We start from the raw sequence: 15,923 nt of genomic DNA, 5'->3' as shown, positions 1-15,923 counted from the left end.
CACCCCTGGCCATTGAGGCCATCTGGGGAGCTAAATCAATGGATAGAACCTCTCTCTCTTTTTCCCCCTCCCTCCCTCTGTAGCTCTTTCAAATAAATAAATGAATAAAACAACAGTACTTCTTATAAACTAAATCCAACCTTGGGGGGCCCACACTGTGGCGCAGCAAATTAAGCCGCCACATACAGCGCCAGCAACTCATATGGGTGCCAGTTTGAGTCCTGGCTGCTCCACTTTCCATACAGCTCTTTGTTGTGGCCTGGGAAAGCAGTTGAAGATGGCCTAAGCCCTGGGCCCCTGCACCTGTGTGGGAGACCCAGAAGAAGTTCCTGGCTTCGGATCGGCTCAGCTCCGGCCATTGTGGCCATCTGGGAAGTGAACTAGCGGATGGAAGACCTCTCTCTCTCTCTCACCTCTCTCACACACACACACCCTCTCTCTGCCTCTCTATAGCTCTTTCAAATAAATAAATAAATCTTTAATAAAAAAAAAAAACAAAACCTTGGAAATAGATACTAGTATCCCTCTATATCATTGAGGAACAGAGGGCATAGATAACACAAGCAACTTGTGCAATTAACAGTGGTATTTAGGGCCGGCGCCGTGGCTTAACAGGCTAATCCTCCGCCTTGCAGCGCCGGCACACCAGGTTCTAGTCCCGGTCGGGGCGCCGGATTCTATCCCGGTTGCCCCTCTTCCAGGCCAGCTCTCTGCTATGGCCCGGGAGTGCAGTGGAGGATGGCCCAAGTGCTTGGGCCCTGCACCCGCATGGGAGACCAGGAGAAGCACCTGGCTCCTGGCTTCGGATCAGCACGATGCGCTGGCAGTGGCGGCCATTGGAGGGTGAACCAACGGCAAAAGGAAGACCTTTCTCTCTGTCTCTCTCTCTCACTATCCACTCTGTCAAAAAAAAAAAAAAACAGTGGTATTTAGTTACCAAGTAGTGGATTGAGGTCTGGATCCACAACTGGATATCAGATATACTAGACTCTAAAATTATTAAGAAGCAGCACCTACCTTAAATAGCAGTGAGCCTGCCCTCCATACGGGCTGTAAAATGCAAGCTGTTACTGCTTGCTTACACACCAGACTATACAGAAACTCTGATCTGCTCCCTAACTAGTACTCCTCCCAGATGGATATTTACCACAAATTACTGGCCTCATTCTACTAAAACATCTAACATTTTAATTTAAAAAATTTTAACTTTTGTTATATTAACAAAGACTCAATATTTTCTAATCATATATGCTCCTGCTGTCAACTAATGCTTTATTAAAGAAAAAAAGGAAGACGTTTTAGAAAAAACAAATTTATTTTTCTCATTGCAGGTTATGGATAAAAATCAAAGACAAATAGATTTCAATAAACTGTAAACTCTCTGAAAAAGATTACTCACTTTTACCAAATGTGGAAGAAAGTACACCATAAGAAAAACTCTAAATATGCTATCTTTTCTTAAGAAAAGTGAATTCACTCGCTCCCTAAAACCTTTTATTCTTATAAGAAACTTAATTTATGATAGTTTGCTATTTATACTTTCAAACTGTTACCAACTTTGCTAAACTCTATCTGCAAAAGCACTTCATATATGTGTACTTTCATCCAAGTTACTAATAAATATCCAAAACTGTCATATCCCATGAGGACCGAGTCACAGGACAAATAGATTCAAAGGAAGGTAGCTCCATATTTGAAAATTTCAATCACTACAGCAATTGCTTAACCAGAAAAAAATAAAGGCAAAATGTACAGGAAAATAAAATACCAGAAATAAAATATTTTTTAACCTATTAGACTGAAATCTTGCTAAATTGTTACATTTGTTTCAATTTTTAGCAATTCACTGGTCCACTAATTTTATAAAACTTCTATATTTAATTTTAAACCTGCTTAATGCCAAAATATTATGAAGTAAAATATCAGATGAGAATTTTTCTACATTAGTCATTACTTCATTAAATATTCAGGTATGTAACTACTACATAGTTAGCTCTGTGTTAAGCACGTGAGTATAAAAATGAAGAACACGGCCGGCGCCGCGGCTCACTAAGTTAATCCTCCGCCTTGCGGCGCCGGCACACCGGGTTCTAGTCCCGGCTGGGGCGCCGATCCTGTCCCGGTTGCCCCTCTTCCAGGCCAGCTCTCTGCTGTGGCCAGGGAGTGCAGTGGAGGATGGCCCAAGTCCTTGGGCCCTGCACCCCATGGGAGACCAGGAGAAGCACCTGGCAAAAGAACCAACGGCAAAAGGAAGACCTTCCTCTCTATCTCTCTCACTGTTCACTCTGCCTGTCAAAAAAAAAAAAAAAAAAATGAAGAACAAAGTTTTTACCCTCAAGACATGAACAATATTATATTTATAATGTTTTTAAAGTGTTATGGAAACACAGGCAAGAAAAAATTATGTCCAGAGGAGAAATGAAATAATTCCTACAAAAGAAAAAAATATAACTTGCCTTGGTGAATGAGGAAGAATTTAATTAGAAAGGAAAAATGCTTCAGGTAAAAAAAAATTGTTTTTGTTTATTTTATTTGAAAGCCAGAGTGACAGATAAAGAAAATGGGCCGGCGCCGTGGCTCAACAGGCTAATCCTCCACCAAGCGGCGCCAGCACCCGGGTTCTAGTCCCGGTCGGGGCACCGGATTCTGTCCCGGTTGCCCCTCTTCCAGGCCAGCTCTCTGCTGTGGCCAGGGAGTGCAGTGGAGGATGGCCCAAGTCCATGGGCCCTGCACCCCATGGGAGACCAGGGGAAGCACCTGGCTCCTGGCTTCAGATCAGCGTGGTGCGCCGGCCGCAACAGCCATTGGAGGGTGAACCAACGGCAGAGGAAGACCTTTCTCTCTGTCTCTCTCACTGTCCACTCTGCCTGTCAAAAAGAAAAAAAGAAAAAAGAAAAGAAAATGATGCATCTGTGCACCTCCAACATGCGTTCAATAGCCAGGGCTGGGCCAGGCCAAAGGCAGGAGCCAGAATTCAATCTGAATCTCCCAAGTACTTAAATCATCACCTGCTGCCTCCCAGAGCGTGCATAAGCTGGCACTTGAACTAGGCACTCCAATAGGGATGTGGGTGTTCCAAGTGGTGATTTAACTATCATCCCAAATGCCAGCCCCAAAAGCTTTCTGCTAATGTACGACCCGCAAGGAGGTAGGTGATGAATCAAGCACTTGAGTCCCTGCCACCCATGCAGGAGATCCACAATAAGTTCTGGATTCATGGTTTCAGCCTGGCACCAGCTATTTGAAGAGTGAACTATACATGTAAGATCTTTCTCGTCTATGCCTCTCTCTCTCTTCAAAAAGCAATGAACAAAATTTTCTTCAGTTTTTTAAACTCATCTAATTTCTGTAAAAAGCTCTCTTCAGGATAAGTAAATCATCTTTTGAAATCATATTCAAGGCCGTTGTGGCCAATTGGGGAGTGAACCAGCAGATGGAATACCTCTCTCTCTCTGCCTCTCTTTTTCTCTGTGTGTAACTTTCAAGTAAAATAAATAAATCTTTTTAAAAAATCATATTAAAATCTCACCTTAAAAAAAAAAAATCTCACCTTAAATCATTTAAGGACATATTCACCATGTAACAGGAAAGGTTCATAATCCATCCAAAGCACAGCCACATTCAAATGTCCGAATGAAAGAAAAAAATTTTTCTCCCCATTTATCTCTTCATAACAATTCTTTTTCTTTAATTTATTTGAGAGGTAGAGTTATAGACAGTGAGTGAGAGAGACAGAGAGAAAGGTTTTCCTTCCGTTGGTTCACCCCCAAAATGGCCACTACGGCCGGAGCTGTGCCGATCCTAAGCCAGGAGCCAGGAGCCAGGAGCTTCTTCCTGGTCTCCCATGCGGGTGCAGGGCCCAAGGATCTGGGCCATCCTCCACTGCCTTCCCGGGCCACAGCAGAGAGCTGGACTGGAAAAGGAGCAGCCAGGACTAGAACCCGGAGCCCATATGGGATGCTGGTGCCACAGGTGGATGATCAACCAAGAGAGCCACGGCGCCGGCCACTCTTCATAACAATTCTAAAAAAGGGTCTACACCGCTAACAAGTCACAGACATAATCACAGCTTTTGAGAACATGAAACATTAAAAATCAATTCATATCATTGTAATTTTCAGATTATAAAGCATATTAAGATTTTACAGCACTTCATCTTGTTTATTATAGTACAGAGAGATCAAAACAGTTCATACTCACACAGTTAAACTAGTTATTAAAAATGTCTAGGGTTCGGCGCCGTGGCTCACTTGGCTAATCCTCCGCCTGAGGTGCTGGAATCCCATATGGGCGCCGGGTTCTGGTCCCGGTTGCTCCCCTTCCAGTCCAGCTCTCTGCTGTGGCCCGGGAGGGCAGTGGAGGATGACCCAAGTGCTTGGGTGCCTGCACCCGCGTGGGAGACCGGGAAGGAGTACCTGGCTCCTGGCTTCGGATTAGCATAGCTCCAGCCGTGGCGGCCATGTGGGGGGTGAACCAACAGAAGGAAGACCTTTCTGTCTCTCCCTCTCACTGTCTGTAACTCTACCTCTCAAATAAATAAATAAAAAATCTTTAAAAAAAAAAAAAAGTCGGGCCGGCGCCGCGGCTCACTAGGCTAATCCTCCGCCTTGCGGCACCGGCACACCGGGTTCTAGTCCCGGTCGGGGCACCGATCCTGTCCCGGTTGCCCCTCTTCCAGGCCAGCTCTCTGCTGTGGCCAGGGGGTGCAGTGGAGGATGGCCCAAGTCATTGGACCCTGCACCCTATGGGAGACCAGGGTAAGCACCTGGCTCCTGCCATCGGATCAGCGCAGTGCGCCGGCCGCAGCGCGCTACCGCGGCGGCCATTGGAGGGTGAACCAACGGGAAAAAGGAAGACCTTTCTCTCTGTCTCTCTCTCACTGTCCACTCTGTCAAAAAAAATAAATAAATAAATAAATAAATAAATAAAAGTCTAGGACTGATGTTGGGGTGCACTGGGTTAAGCCATTGATTAGGTTGCCTGCATCGCGTATCAGAGTGCCTGGGAGTTATTCCCAGTTATTCCACTTCTGATTCAGTTTTCTGCTAATCTACACAGGAGGAAGCAGATGATGACAGAAATACTTGGTTTCCTGCCTACCATATGGGGGAGACCCTGATAGAGTTCTCTCACTGTCTAACTCTGCCTGGCAAAAAAAAATAAAAATTAAAAAATTAAAGTAGTATTAATAATGCCCATATAATTCTTAAGCTTTTAAAGTAAGTCAAATCTTACATCTACTTTTAATACCACAGTCTGAAGTAATTTGACTGCCAAGTTTAAAAGAACACATACACCAAAATCTCTTAACAATGAATAATTTCCCATACTGGTTGAATACTACTATACAACTATAAATTATCTAAACAGTATTTTCTATTTATAAGATAACTAGATCTTTCAAACAGATGTTCAATTAGATACCTGTTTTTAATGGAGTAGAAACAGCAGTCTAAATCCAAAGATGTAATAGGAAATCAATAAAGTTTAATACATTTAACTTGCTCAAACATCAAAGGGAAACATAGACTTGAGACAACTTTTAAAAATTTAGAAATCTAAGGCCGGCGCTGTGGCTCAACAGGCTAATCCTCCACCTTGCGGCGCCGGCACACCGGGTTCTAGTCCCGGTTGGGGCACCGATCCTGTCCCGGTTGCCCCTCTTCCAGGCCAGCTCTCTGCTGTGGCCAGGGAGTGCAGTGGAGGATGGCCCAAGTGCTTGGGCTCTGCACCCCATGGGAGACCAGGAGAAGCACCTGGCTCCTGCCATCGGAACAGTGCGGTGGGCCGGCCGCAGCGCGCCTACCGCAGCGGCCATTGGAGGGTGAACCAACGGCAAAAGGAAGACCTTTCTCTCTGTCTCTCTCTCACTGTCCACTCTGCCTGTCAAAAATAAAAAAAAAAAATTTAGAAATCTAGTAACTCCAAATTCCTCTTATGTGGAATATATACGTGCATTGCTTAAAAATTTTATCAAAATTTAAATATTTACAGAGTATTTTACTGTTTACAAGTTAGTATGCCCAATATTTTAATCCCTTTAAGAATCTTCTAAGGCTGACCCTAGCATATACAGCTAACAGGGAAATTAAGGATCAAAAATTTGAAAATCCATCCAATGCTATTCATCTTAGCAGAATGTAGGGCTCAACCTTAAATCTAAATTCTCCAACTCTAATCCCCAAACTCTTTCCAATGAATTGTGGCATTTTGAAAATTCTACGAAGAACATTCAACAAAGAAATAGGATTCTAAATAGGACACCAATTCTAAATTCAACTCAATCTCTTCAAATATTTATCAAGAACATTTCTTACAAGGCATGGTAAACCTTTTATTTAGGGTCGGCGTTGTGGTGTTCTGGGTTATATCACTGCCTGCAATGCCAGATCCCATGAGCACCAGTTTGAGTCCCAGCTGCTCCACTTCAGATTCAGCTTTCTGATAATGTGCCTGAGAAGGTAGCAGAAGATGGCCCAAGTACTTGGCCCACCACCCATGTGGGAGACCAAGATGGAAGTCCTGACTCTTGGCTTCAGTCTGGCCCAGCCCTGACCGCTGCAGTCATTTGGGGAGTGAACCAAAGGATGAACATCTCTTTCCCTCTGTCTCTCCCTCTCTCTGCACCTTTCAAACAAATTTAAGATTTATTATTTATTTGAAAGGCAGAATTACAGAGAGGGAGAGACAGATATCTTCTAACCTCTGGTTCACTCCCCAAATGGCTGCAACATTTGGGGCTGGGCCAGGCTGAAGCCAGGAGTCTGGAGCTTCCTCCTGGTCTCCCATATGGTGCAGGGGCGCAAGTATCTGAGCCATCCTCTGCCACTTTCCCAGGCATATTAGCAAGGAGCTGGGTCGGAAGTGCAGCAGCTGGGTCTTGATCCAGTACCATATGGGAAGCTGGCATCACAGGCAGCAGCTTTACCCACTATGCCACAACACCGGCCCCTAAATTACATCTTTCAGAAAAAATTGATTAAACTGAGGGGTCAGCATTGTGGCACAGCAAGTTAAGCTGCCACCTACTATGCTGGCATCCCAGCTGTTCTACTTCCCATCCAGCTCCCTGTTAATTGTGCCTGGGAAAGCAAAGGAAGATGATCCAAGTGTTTGGGTCTCTGCCACTCATATGGAAGACCCAGAGTTCCACACTCCTGGTTTTGGCCTGGCCCAGACCCTGCTGTTACAGCCATCTGGGGAGTAAACCAGCAGATAAAAGATAGCTTCTCTCTAACTCTGCCTTTCAAATAAATATTTTTTAAAAAAGGCTGGCGCCGTGGCTTAACAGGCTAATCCTCCGCCTTGCAGCGCCGGCACACCGGGTTCTAGTCCCGGCTGGGGCGCCAGATTCTGTCCCGGTTGCCCCTCTTCCAGGCCAGCTCTCTGCTATGGCCCGGGAAGGCAGTGGAGGATGGCCCAAGTGCTTGGGCCCTGCACCCGCATGGGAGACCAGGAGAAGCACCTGGCTCCTGGCTTTGAATCAGCGAGATGCGCCGGCCGCAGCGGCCATTGGAGGGTGAACCAACGGCAAAAAGGAAGATCTTTCTCTCTCTCTCTCTCTCACTATCCACTCTGCCTGTCGAAAAGAAAAAGAAAAAAAAAAAAAACTGAATGAGACAATCACTGCTCAAACATTTTATGACATGCTTAAAGACATAAGTACAAGACACTTACACTTCATATAAGCATTCAATAAAATTTTTATAAATTTATAAGTACACCACAAACAGCATGTCTTTGTATCTTGCTTAAGGACATTAAAACTGTTTAGTTTATGTGGTTGTAATAATAGCATAATGGATTATATTTGTTCTTTGTCTCCATTTCCTTGGAATTTCCAGAGTGACAGGAATTATCTTTTTTGTTACTCACTAGGAGCCCCTTTTAATCATGCTTGAGTTTAAGCTACTGAGGGAACTTAGGGCATGACCCTCTAAGACAGCCTCAGAATGGGACTACTCACCAGCAAGATGAAGTAATTAGGTGAGTGGATCTTTCAGCTTTCAGCCCACCCCATCACACTTTGGAAATGAGGGTAGCTAGAAATTAAGCTCCATTAAAAACTCTTAAACTGCTATTTGGTGAGTTTCCAGATCGTTGAACATGGTGAAGACGTGGGGTGTTGGTGCCGAGAAAGAGAAGGAAGCTCCACATGCCATCCCCCTACCGCCCCAGCCCCATACATTGCCAAATGTATTACTTCCCTTGGGTGCTCATCTGTGTCCTCTGTAACATCCTTTATCATAAACCAGTAAGCCTAAGCAAAGAATTTCCCTGAGTTCTGTGAGCCTTCCTAGCAAATTATCCAATCAAGGAGAACCATGGGAATACCAATGTATAACCAATCCACCAGAACAGATCACAATATAGTATCTGTTATTAACATCTAAAGCAGAGACAGTTTTTTGGCAGTCTTCAGGTAAATAGTGTCAGAATCTAATTGAGTGAGTACACACACAGCTGGTGTCTACTGCAAAACTGCCTAATGGATGAAGAAAAACTCAGATACATGTAGTGTTACGAGTGGAGGAAAAACTCTGATACACCTAGTGTCAGAAGTAAAGTACGTGAGCAGAAAAATACTTTGGCTTTTCCTATTTCTTACAGGTATTATGGTTAATTTTTTTTTAGGAGAATCCTCATTGTTCTAAGAAACATACTATGGGGCCAGCACTGTGGTGCAGCAGGTTAACGCCCTGGCCTGAAGCGCCAGCATCCCATATGGGCGCCAGTCGGAGTCCCAGCTGCTCCACTTACAATCCAGCTCTCTGCTATAGCCTGGGAAAGCAGTGGAAGATGGCCCAAGTCCTTGGGCCCTTGCAACCAGGAGGAAGAGACCAGGAAGAAGCTTCTGGCTTCGGACTGGCACAGCTCTAGCCGTTGCAGCCAACTGGGGAGTGAACCAGCAGATGGAAGACCCCTCTCTGTCTCTCTGTGTCTCTCTCTCTCTGCATCTCTTCTCTCTGTGTAACTCTTTCAAATAAATAAAAAAATCTTTAAAAAAAAAACAAAAAACATGCATTGTGCTGAGGGGGTTAAGCCACTGCTTATGATACCAGCTAGCATCCCATTTTGGAGTCCAGGCTACTCTGCTTCCAATCCAGCTTCCTGCTAGTGTGCCTGGGAATGCAACAAATAATTTTCCTAGTTCTTGAGTCCCTGCCATCTAACTAGGAGTCCTGGATGGAGCTCCTGGCTTTGGCCTGGTCCAGCCCTAGCTATTGCAGGCATTTGGGGAATGAACCAGCAGATAGTTATCTCTGTCTCACCCTCTCTCACTGTCACCTTGTATTTCAAATAAACAAATATTTTTTAAAAAAGAACACACCACAGCTAAAACTGTGTACAGTGGGTTAAAGCCCTGGCCTGCAGTACCAGCATATCATACGGGCACCGGTTCAAGTTCTGGCTGCTCCACTTTCAATCCAGCTCCCTGCTAGTGTGCCTGGGAAAGCAGAAGATGGCCAAAGTACTTGGGCCCCTGCACCCACATGGGAGACCCAGAGGAAGCTCCTGGCTCTTGGCTTCAGATCAGCTCAGCTCCAGCTGTCAAGCCATTTGGGGAGTGAACCACTGGAAGACCCCTCTCTTGTCTCTACCTCTCTGTGTAACTCCAAAATATTTATGGATGAAATGATATATCCAGGATTTGCTTGAAAATTCTCTAACACTGGGAGAGTCGATGGAAATAACACTTGTGTTGAATTGTTATAGTGGATGAATATGAATGAGAGGTTCATAGTATAGTTCATGACTATACTTTGGTGTTTAAAATTTCACATAATTACAAAAGTCTTTTTAAAAAAAGTGTCTACAGATAGCTGTCTTCTTACCACTAAAAAATAATTTTATTACAAAGACCAAAATTATTTCATGTCAAGCTCAGTGCCCAAACACTAGATATTGCTGCTATACAATTTACAATTTTAAAACCAAAAGTGGCAAGTACCATAATAATAATAATAATTTAAATAACAGTTTCTCCAAGAATGCTGTCAGTCTGATTCCTAGGCCTTTCTGCTCTATCGGGTTACACCTACTCCTTTTCTAACGTAAAAATGATCTGAATCAGAGCCACAGAAAGCAAGAGTTAGTCTCTTTGAACGACCCTGAGGTAGTACCTAGAATTGGCAACCATCTGCTACACAGGGCAGTCTGGAAAGTAAAGCCTTCATTATGTGTCTGATACAACTTATTAAAGCAGGGATTCAACAGCAGCAGCCACAGTCACTGTATGTCCCAATTTTCTATACTGTCTGGGTCAACATTCAGTGGTGTATACAGCTCTGAGAGCCACCGCTGGCCCAGCCTTCCAAATACTGGTTCCGCTGTAAGCAGGAAAGAAAAAAATGAAACGAGAGTCAGATAGAGGCGGAAGGAGAGGCAATAAACTGCTATTCTGATTCCAATAAATTGAGAATCCTTGTTTGTTCACAGAACACACTTTATAGAATTTCAGTACTCAGATCTCTGATTCTACTTCGTTGCAAACTTAATGTTTAAAAAAAGAAAAATTCCTTCAGATTCTGCTTCCAAAGGAACCAGCACATATAGTCTTTTAACAATTTTGAAACGTTTTTACTGTCTTTTTTTTTACTGTCAACTGACTTATATAAACTATATACGGTATTTACAACAATAAAAGGGCAAATATTTTTTTTTCTTACCCAGTGTTTTCCGACTTCTTTCCACAGCTGTTCTTCGAGTTTGCTCAAACATCGCTTCCAAGTCAAATGTGCGGGCCTTTTTCCCTAAAAACAGGAGGAAGTGGCAGACAGTGACTGTCTTGCAATAAGCCAGCCAAATTTTACATACTCAGTACTTACTGACTTATCAATAACCACTTTATCTAATTTATAGCAAGTTGCAAGATAACCATAAGATATCAAAGAGCTGAGATCACAGAGAATGGTTAATGAAATGTCATCACTAAGTACCATGAAGCAGCCGACTTCCCCACCCTACTCTAATTTATTGAAGTCCATAGCCCTCAAAACAACACTGGTGTGGTAGGAAGAAAGAAGAATGTCCATACCTTAATCCTTGAAACCTGTGAAATGTCAGAGTACATGGTAAAAGGGACTCTGCAGGTGTAATTAAGGTTTTAGACAATGGCAGAAGATACCCAAAGTATGAGAAGGACTGGGGCTCTATAGTTGGCTTGAGGATGAAAAGAGGACCATGAAGAGCAAGGCAGATACCTTAAGGAGCTAACACACAGTCTGACAACCAGGAAACAGAGACCACAGCCCCGCTACAAGGAACTAATGAGCATGTAATGATTCTCCCACACTCAGACACACGGCCTCCAGGTAAGAGCCTAGTACTGCTAACACCTTGATTTCAGCCTTGACCTGAAGCAGATAAATTGACACAGCTCACCTAGACTTAACGATCACTTACAGAATTCTGGTAACAAATCTTTTATGTTTTTCAGCTGCAAAATTTGTGATACTTTACTTCAGCAGCAACAAAGAAAACAAAATAATAAAATCTTTACAACATTATCTTAATCATAATGAACCAAATACTGAATGTACAAATTAAAGCAACAGAACTGGGCCTGGAGGTGGACGTCTCTGGGATACCTGCACCCCATATCAGAGTGTCAGGCTCAGGTACCAGCTCCTCCACTTCCTATTCTAAGTCTTGCTAATGTGCACCCTGGAAGGCAGCAGAAGATGGCTTACTTGGTTGGGCCCTTGCCACCCACATGGGAGACCCAGACTGAATTCCAAGCTGGCTATTGCAAGCAACTGGGGAGTGAAACAGCAGATGGAAGATCTCTCTCCATCTGTATCTCTCTGCCTCTCAAATGAAGTGAAAATAAACTTGAAAAGCAAAGAAGTATGCTTGATACCCAATACCTTTTTCAAAACTCTTAAAACAATTCCCTAATTGGCATAAATATATAAACCATGCCTTTCTGACTCTTGAACAGAGGAAGGAGGTACTGGAATAAAGGATTTAAAAACTTAGCAAGTTATGTGTGAGCACAGCCAAAGGCCAAGAGGTATAAATTCTCAAAAGGCCTCAAACATGCAAATGCAATGTTTATGATCAATAGAGTTAACACACAATGCTCAAAACAAGACACCAAGACCTTGAGAAAAGGTTCAGGAAATGTAGGAAGAATCATGTTTGAATGAATAGCACTTACAACTTCCAAACACAAAATAGAAAGAGAAAACATTTTTCAAGTACTGCATTAGCAAAATTTTCGCTGCTTTTTCATCTTTTCCAAATATCTACCCTGGAGCTGGCGTTGCCACGGGTAAAGCCACCACCTGCAATGCCAACATCTTTCACATGCACCGGTGCAAGACCTGGGTGCTCTATTTCCAATCCAGCTCCCTGCTAATAGCCTGGGTAAGCGTAGAAGGTAGTCCCAGTGCCTCAGCCCCTGCACCCACAACAAAGACCAAGAAGCAGCTCCTGTTCCAGCCTGACCCAGCTCTGGCTTTTGCAGCCATTTGAGAAGTGCACCAGCAGAGGGAACATAAATCTCTGTCTCTCCCTCTTCCCTTTTAACCCTGCCTTTCAAATAAGTAAATAAATCTTAAAAACAAAGATAATTTAAAATATCTAATCTGTGTTGGTAGAGATATGGTAAAAATGCTACTCTTATACACTACTGATTTTAGAATCAATTGAAACATGTCAATCACTAATGGTAATGAGTATCAAGAAGCTTTAAGGGGCCGGCGCCATGGCTCACTTGGTTAATCCACCAACTGCAGCGCCAGCATCCCATATGAGCACCGGATTCTAGTCCCAGTTGCTCCTCTTCCAGTCCAGCTCTCTGCTGTGGTCAGGGAAAGCAGAAGTTAGCCCAAGTGCTTGGTCCCCTGCACCCGCATGGGAGACCAGGAGGAGGCACCTGGCTCATGGCTTCGGATTGGCACAACTCCGGACATAGCGGCCATTTGGGGAGTGAACCAATGGAAGGAAGACCTTTCTCTCTGTCTCTCACTGTCTATAACTCTACCTGTCAAATAAAAAAAAAAAAAAAAGCTTTAAAATACACACACTCGGGGCCGATGGCATGGCTCACTTGGTCGGTGCTGGCATTCCATATGGGCGCCAGTTCTAGTCCCTGTTTCTCCTCTTCCAGTCCAGCTCTCTGCTGTGGCTCGGGAGGGCAGCAGAGGATGGCCCAAGTGCTTGGGCCCCTGCACCCGCTTGGGAGATCAGCAGGAAGCTCCTGGCTCCTGGCTTCGGATCAGCGCAGTGCCGGCCATGGCGGCCATTTGGGGGTGAACCAACAGAAGGAAGACCTTTCTCTCTGTCTCTGTCTATAACTCTACCTGTCAAATAAAAATTATATATACACACTCAGGGCCAGCACTGTGGCACAGCAGGTAAAGCTGCCGCCTGCAGTGCGAGCATCCCATGTGGGCACCGGTTTGAGTCCTGGCTGCTCCACTTCCGATTCAGTTCTCTGTTATGGCCTGGGAGGGCAGTGGAAGATGGCCCAAGTCCTTGGGTCCCTGCACTCGTGTGGGAGACCCAGAAGAAGCTCCTGGCTTCGGATTGGCGCAGCTCCGGTCATTGTGGCCAATTGGGAAGTGAACCAGAGGACGGAAGACCTCTCTTTCTCTCTCTTTGCCTCTCTGCCTCTCTTTCTCTGTGTGTAACTGACTTTCAAATAAATAAATCTTTAAAAAAATAAAATATAAATATTAAAAATTATGACACCTCTACTAGTCTACTATTCCACTTCTAGAAAACTTTTAAAAATATGGGGAGGGGCCTGCGCTGTGGCAGAGCAAGTAAACCCACCACCTGCAGTGCCGGCATCCCATATGAGTGCCAGAGTCCCAGCTGCTCCATTTCCAATCCAAATCTCTGTTTGTAGCCTGGGAAAGCAGTAGAACGTCCATATCTCTTGGCCCCTAAACCCACATGGGAGACCCAGGGGAAGCTCCTGGCTTCAGATCAACCCAGCCCCAGCCACTGTGGGACTCTGGGGAGTGAGCCAGCAAATGGAAGCTCTCTTTCTCTATCTGCCTCTGCCTCTGCAACTCTGCCTTTCAAGTAAATAAATCTTAAAAAAAAAAAAAAAAATGCAGTAAGCCTCAAAATACTGTGCTTAGGAAATAATATAAACTTGGCCACAGTAATAATACTAATTTTCTAAATATGTAAGACTGAAAACAATTTTAAAATTTAAGTTGTATTTATTCATTGAAAAGCACAGCAACAGAGAGAGAGAGGGAAAAACAGATCTTTCATCCACTGGTTCAATCCCCAAATGGCCACAATAGCCAGATCTGGGCCAGGCCAAAGCCAGGAGCTCCATTCTGGTCTCATACATGGGTGTTGGGGCCAAGTACTTGGGCCCTCTTCTGCTGCCTTCCCAGGCTACATCCAGCAGGAAGCTGGATGGAAAGTGGAGCACCTGGGTGTCAGCATCCATCACAAGCAGTGGTTTACCCTGCTGTACAACAACCACGGCCCAACAAATTAAAGTCTCGATCTGTAGGACATGAAATTGGGTCAGTTTACCTCCTTCTTTGTAATGCATTTGTGTTTCTCTAGATTTTCTATTAATAAATATCATTTTTTAAATTAAAGGGGAAAACTTGGAAAGAATGGGAAAAAAAATAAGCATTAAAATTACTCTTTTGTAGATGTAACCACCTAGAACATCAAAAAAAAAAAAAAAAGTGGCTCCAAAGTGAGCATTTAGCCTAGCAGTTAAGACATCCACCTTCTGAATCAGAATCCCTGGGTTCAAAGCCGGGCTCGGGATCCTGATGAGCTTCCTGCCGATGCACACTGTGGGAGACAGGTGGTGGCTCCAGCCACCATTTACAAGATGGACATGGGTTCCCAGTAAAGGCATTCAGGAAATGAACCAGCAAACGGTTCACACTCGATCTCTCTCGACCTCTTGCACAATACTTATGTTTACATATGTTGCTATATGTATTGCTCAAGTCATGAACTGAGTGAATGAATGAATGAATGAATGAAATGGGAGGGCACAAACTTCCATTTGATTTTTACGGAGGCTAACGTTAACATGTGACTACATCTGTATGAGGCTTTCTTCATAACATGTTTCCCACTAGAATCCACAGAGACTGAGGTCAACACTGTGGAAAAGCCAGACTTGAATCAAAAACTACTGAACAGCCATTACAATTTCACTCAGTGACCCGTTCATTACCCAAAGGGGCTAAGGGCTACTCAGTCCTTAGCTGTCAGTCTAAAAACGTAGCGCCAGCCTTCTCCACCGGAGTCACAAAAGCAATCTTCCTGTCTCTTAAGGTTTCCCGTGTCACCTGAGCTAGTCGCAAGAGACGCATGTTAGAAGACGAATGAGGAACTGTGTCGAGAAACTATGAGGTCTACACTGCACCCGAACTAATTCCGAGATGCCCCAGCTTAAGCTGCGAAGCAGTAACGACGGCTCCGCCCGGCGTAGTCACTCACCGAACCCCGTGAAGCCCATGGTGACTGCCAGCTGCGGGTCAGGTCCTGACGCGTCTGAGCCTGTCACTGGGGTAAAAGAGAAAGCAGGCCTCGTTAGTGCGGCGCCAGGGGCTGCCTCAGTACTGACGACATCAGCCGTGACCTTCCCACCGAACCCACCTTCGCTGGGCCCCGAGCTCTCCATGACGGCAACACCAGCAACAGCGGCACTCTAAATGATGCTGGGAGCGCCCAGCGAACCCGGGAGGAAGTACCGCCTCCAAGCGTCAGCGCCGCCGCCAACGCCAAGAGCGGCGTCTTCCACCGAGGGAGAGAGAAATTGGCGCAGCGCCGCCCTAGTGTGCGGGCGGGGAAGTGCTGACAGGAGTGCACCCTTCGCAATCCACCGGGCGGAAAAACCTGTTTATGTAACACCTCTTGCTTTTAAGAAACGAGATTACTGCAAAGATAAGCCCTAAAATTCTACAGAGAAACCTACT

At 44.7% G+C, this 15,923-nt stretch overlaps 1 protein-coding gene across 1 annotated transcript in view; it reads right to left on the bottom strand.

Moving 5' to 3' along the window:
* Positions 1 to 15,690, bottom strand: part of WDR70 (WD repeat domain 70) — a 300,629-nt gene extending 284,939 nt beyond the window's left edge. The window contains exons 1-3 of the mRNA XM_062212004.1: positions 15,604 to 15,690; positions 15,445 to 15,510; positions 10,671 to 10,754 (exon numbers count right to left, since the gene is read on the bottom strand). Of these exons, the coding sequence (XP_062067988.1) occupies positions 10,671 to 10,754; positions 15,445 to 15,510; positions 15,604 to 15,628 (175 nt within the window). The 5' untranslated portion in view covers positions 15,629 to 15,690. The remainder of the gene's footprint in view (positions 1 to 10,670; positions 10,755 to 15,444; positions 15,511 to 15,603) is intronic.
* Between the last annotated feature and the right edge of the window lie 233 nt (positions 15,691 to 15,923).

The sequence above is a fragment of the Lepus europaeus genome, chromosome 15, assembly GCF_033115175.1.
Source record: "Lepus europaeus isolate LE1 chromosome 15, mLepTim1.pri, whole genome shotgun sequence".
NCBI classification, from domain to species: Eukaryota; Metazoa; Chordata; class Mammalia; order Lagomorpha; family Leporidae; genus Lepus; species Lepus europaeus.
This window is presented reverse-complemented; position numbering and strand designations above follow the sequence as displayed.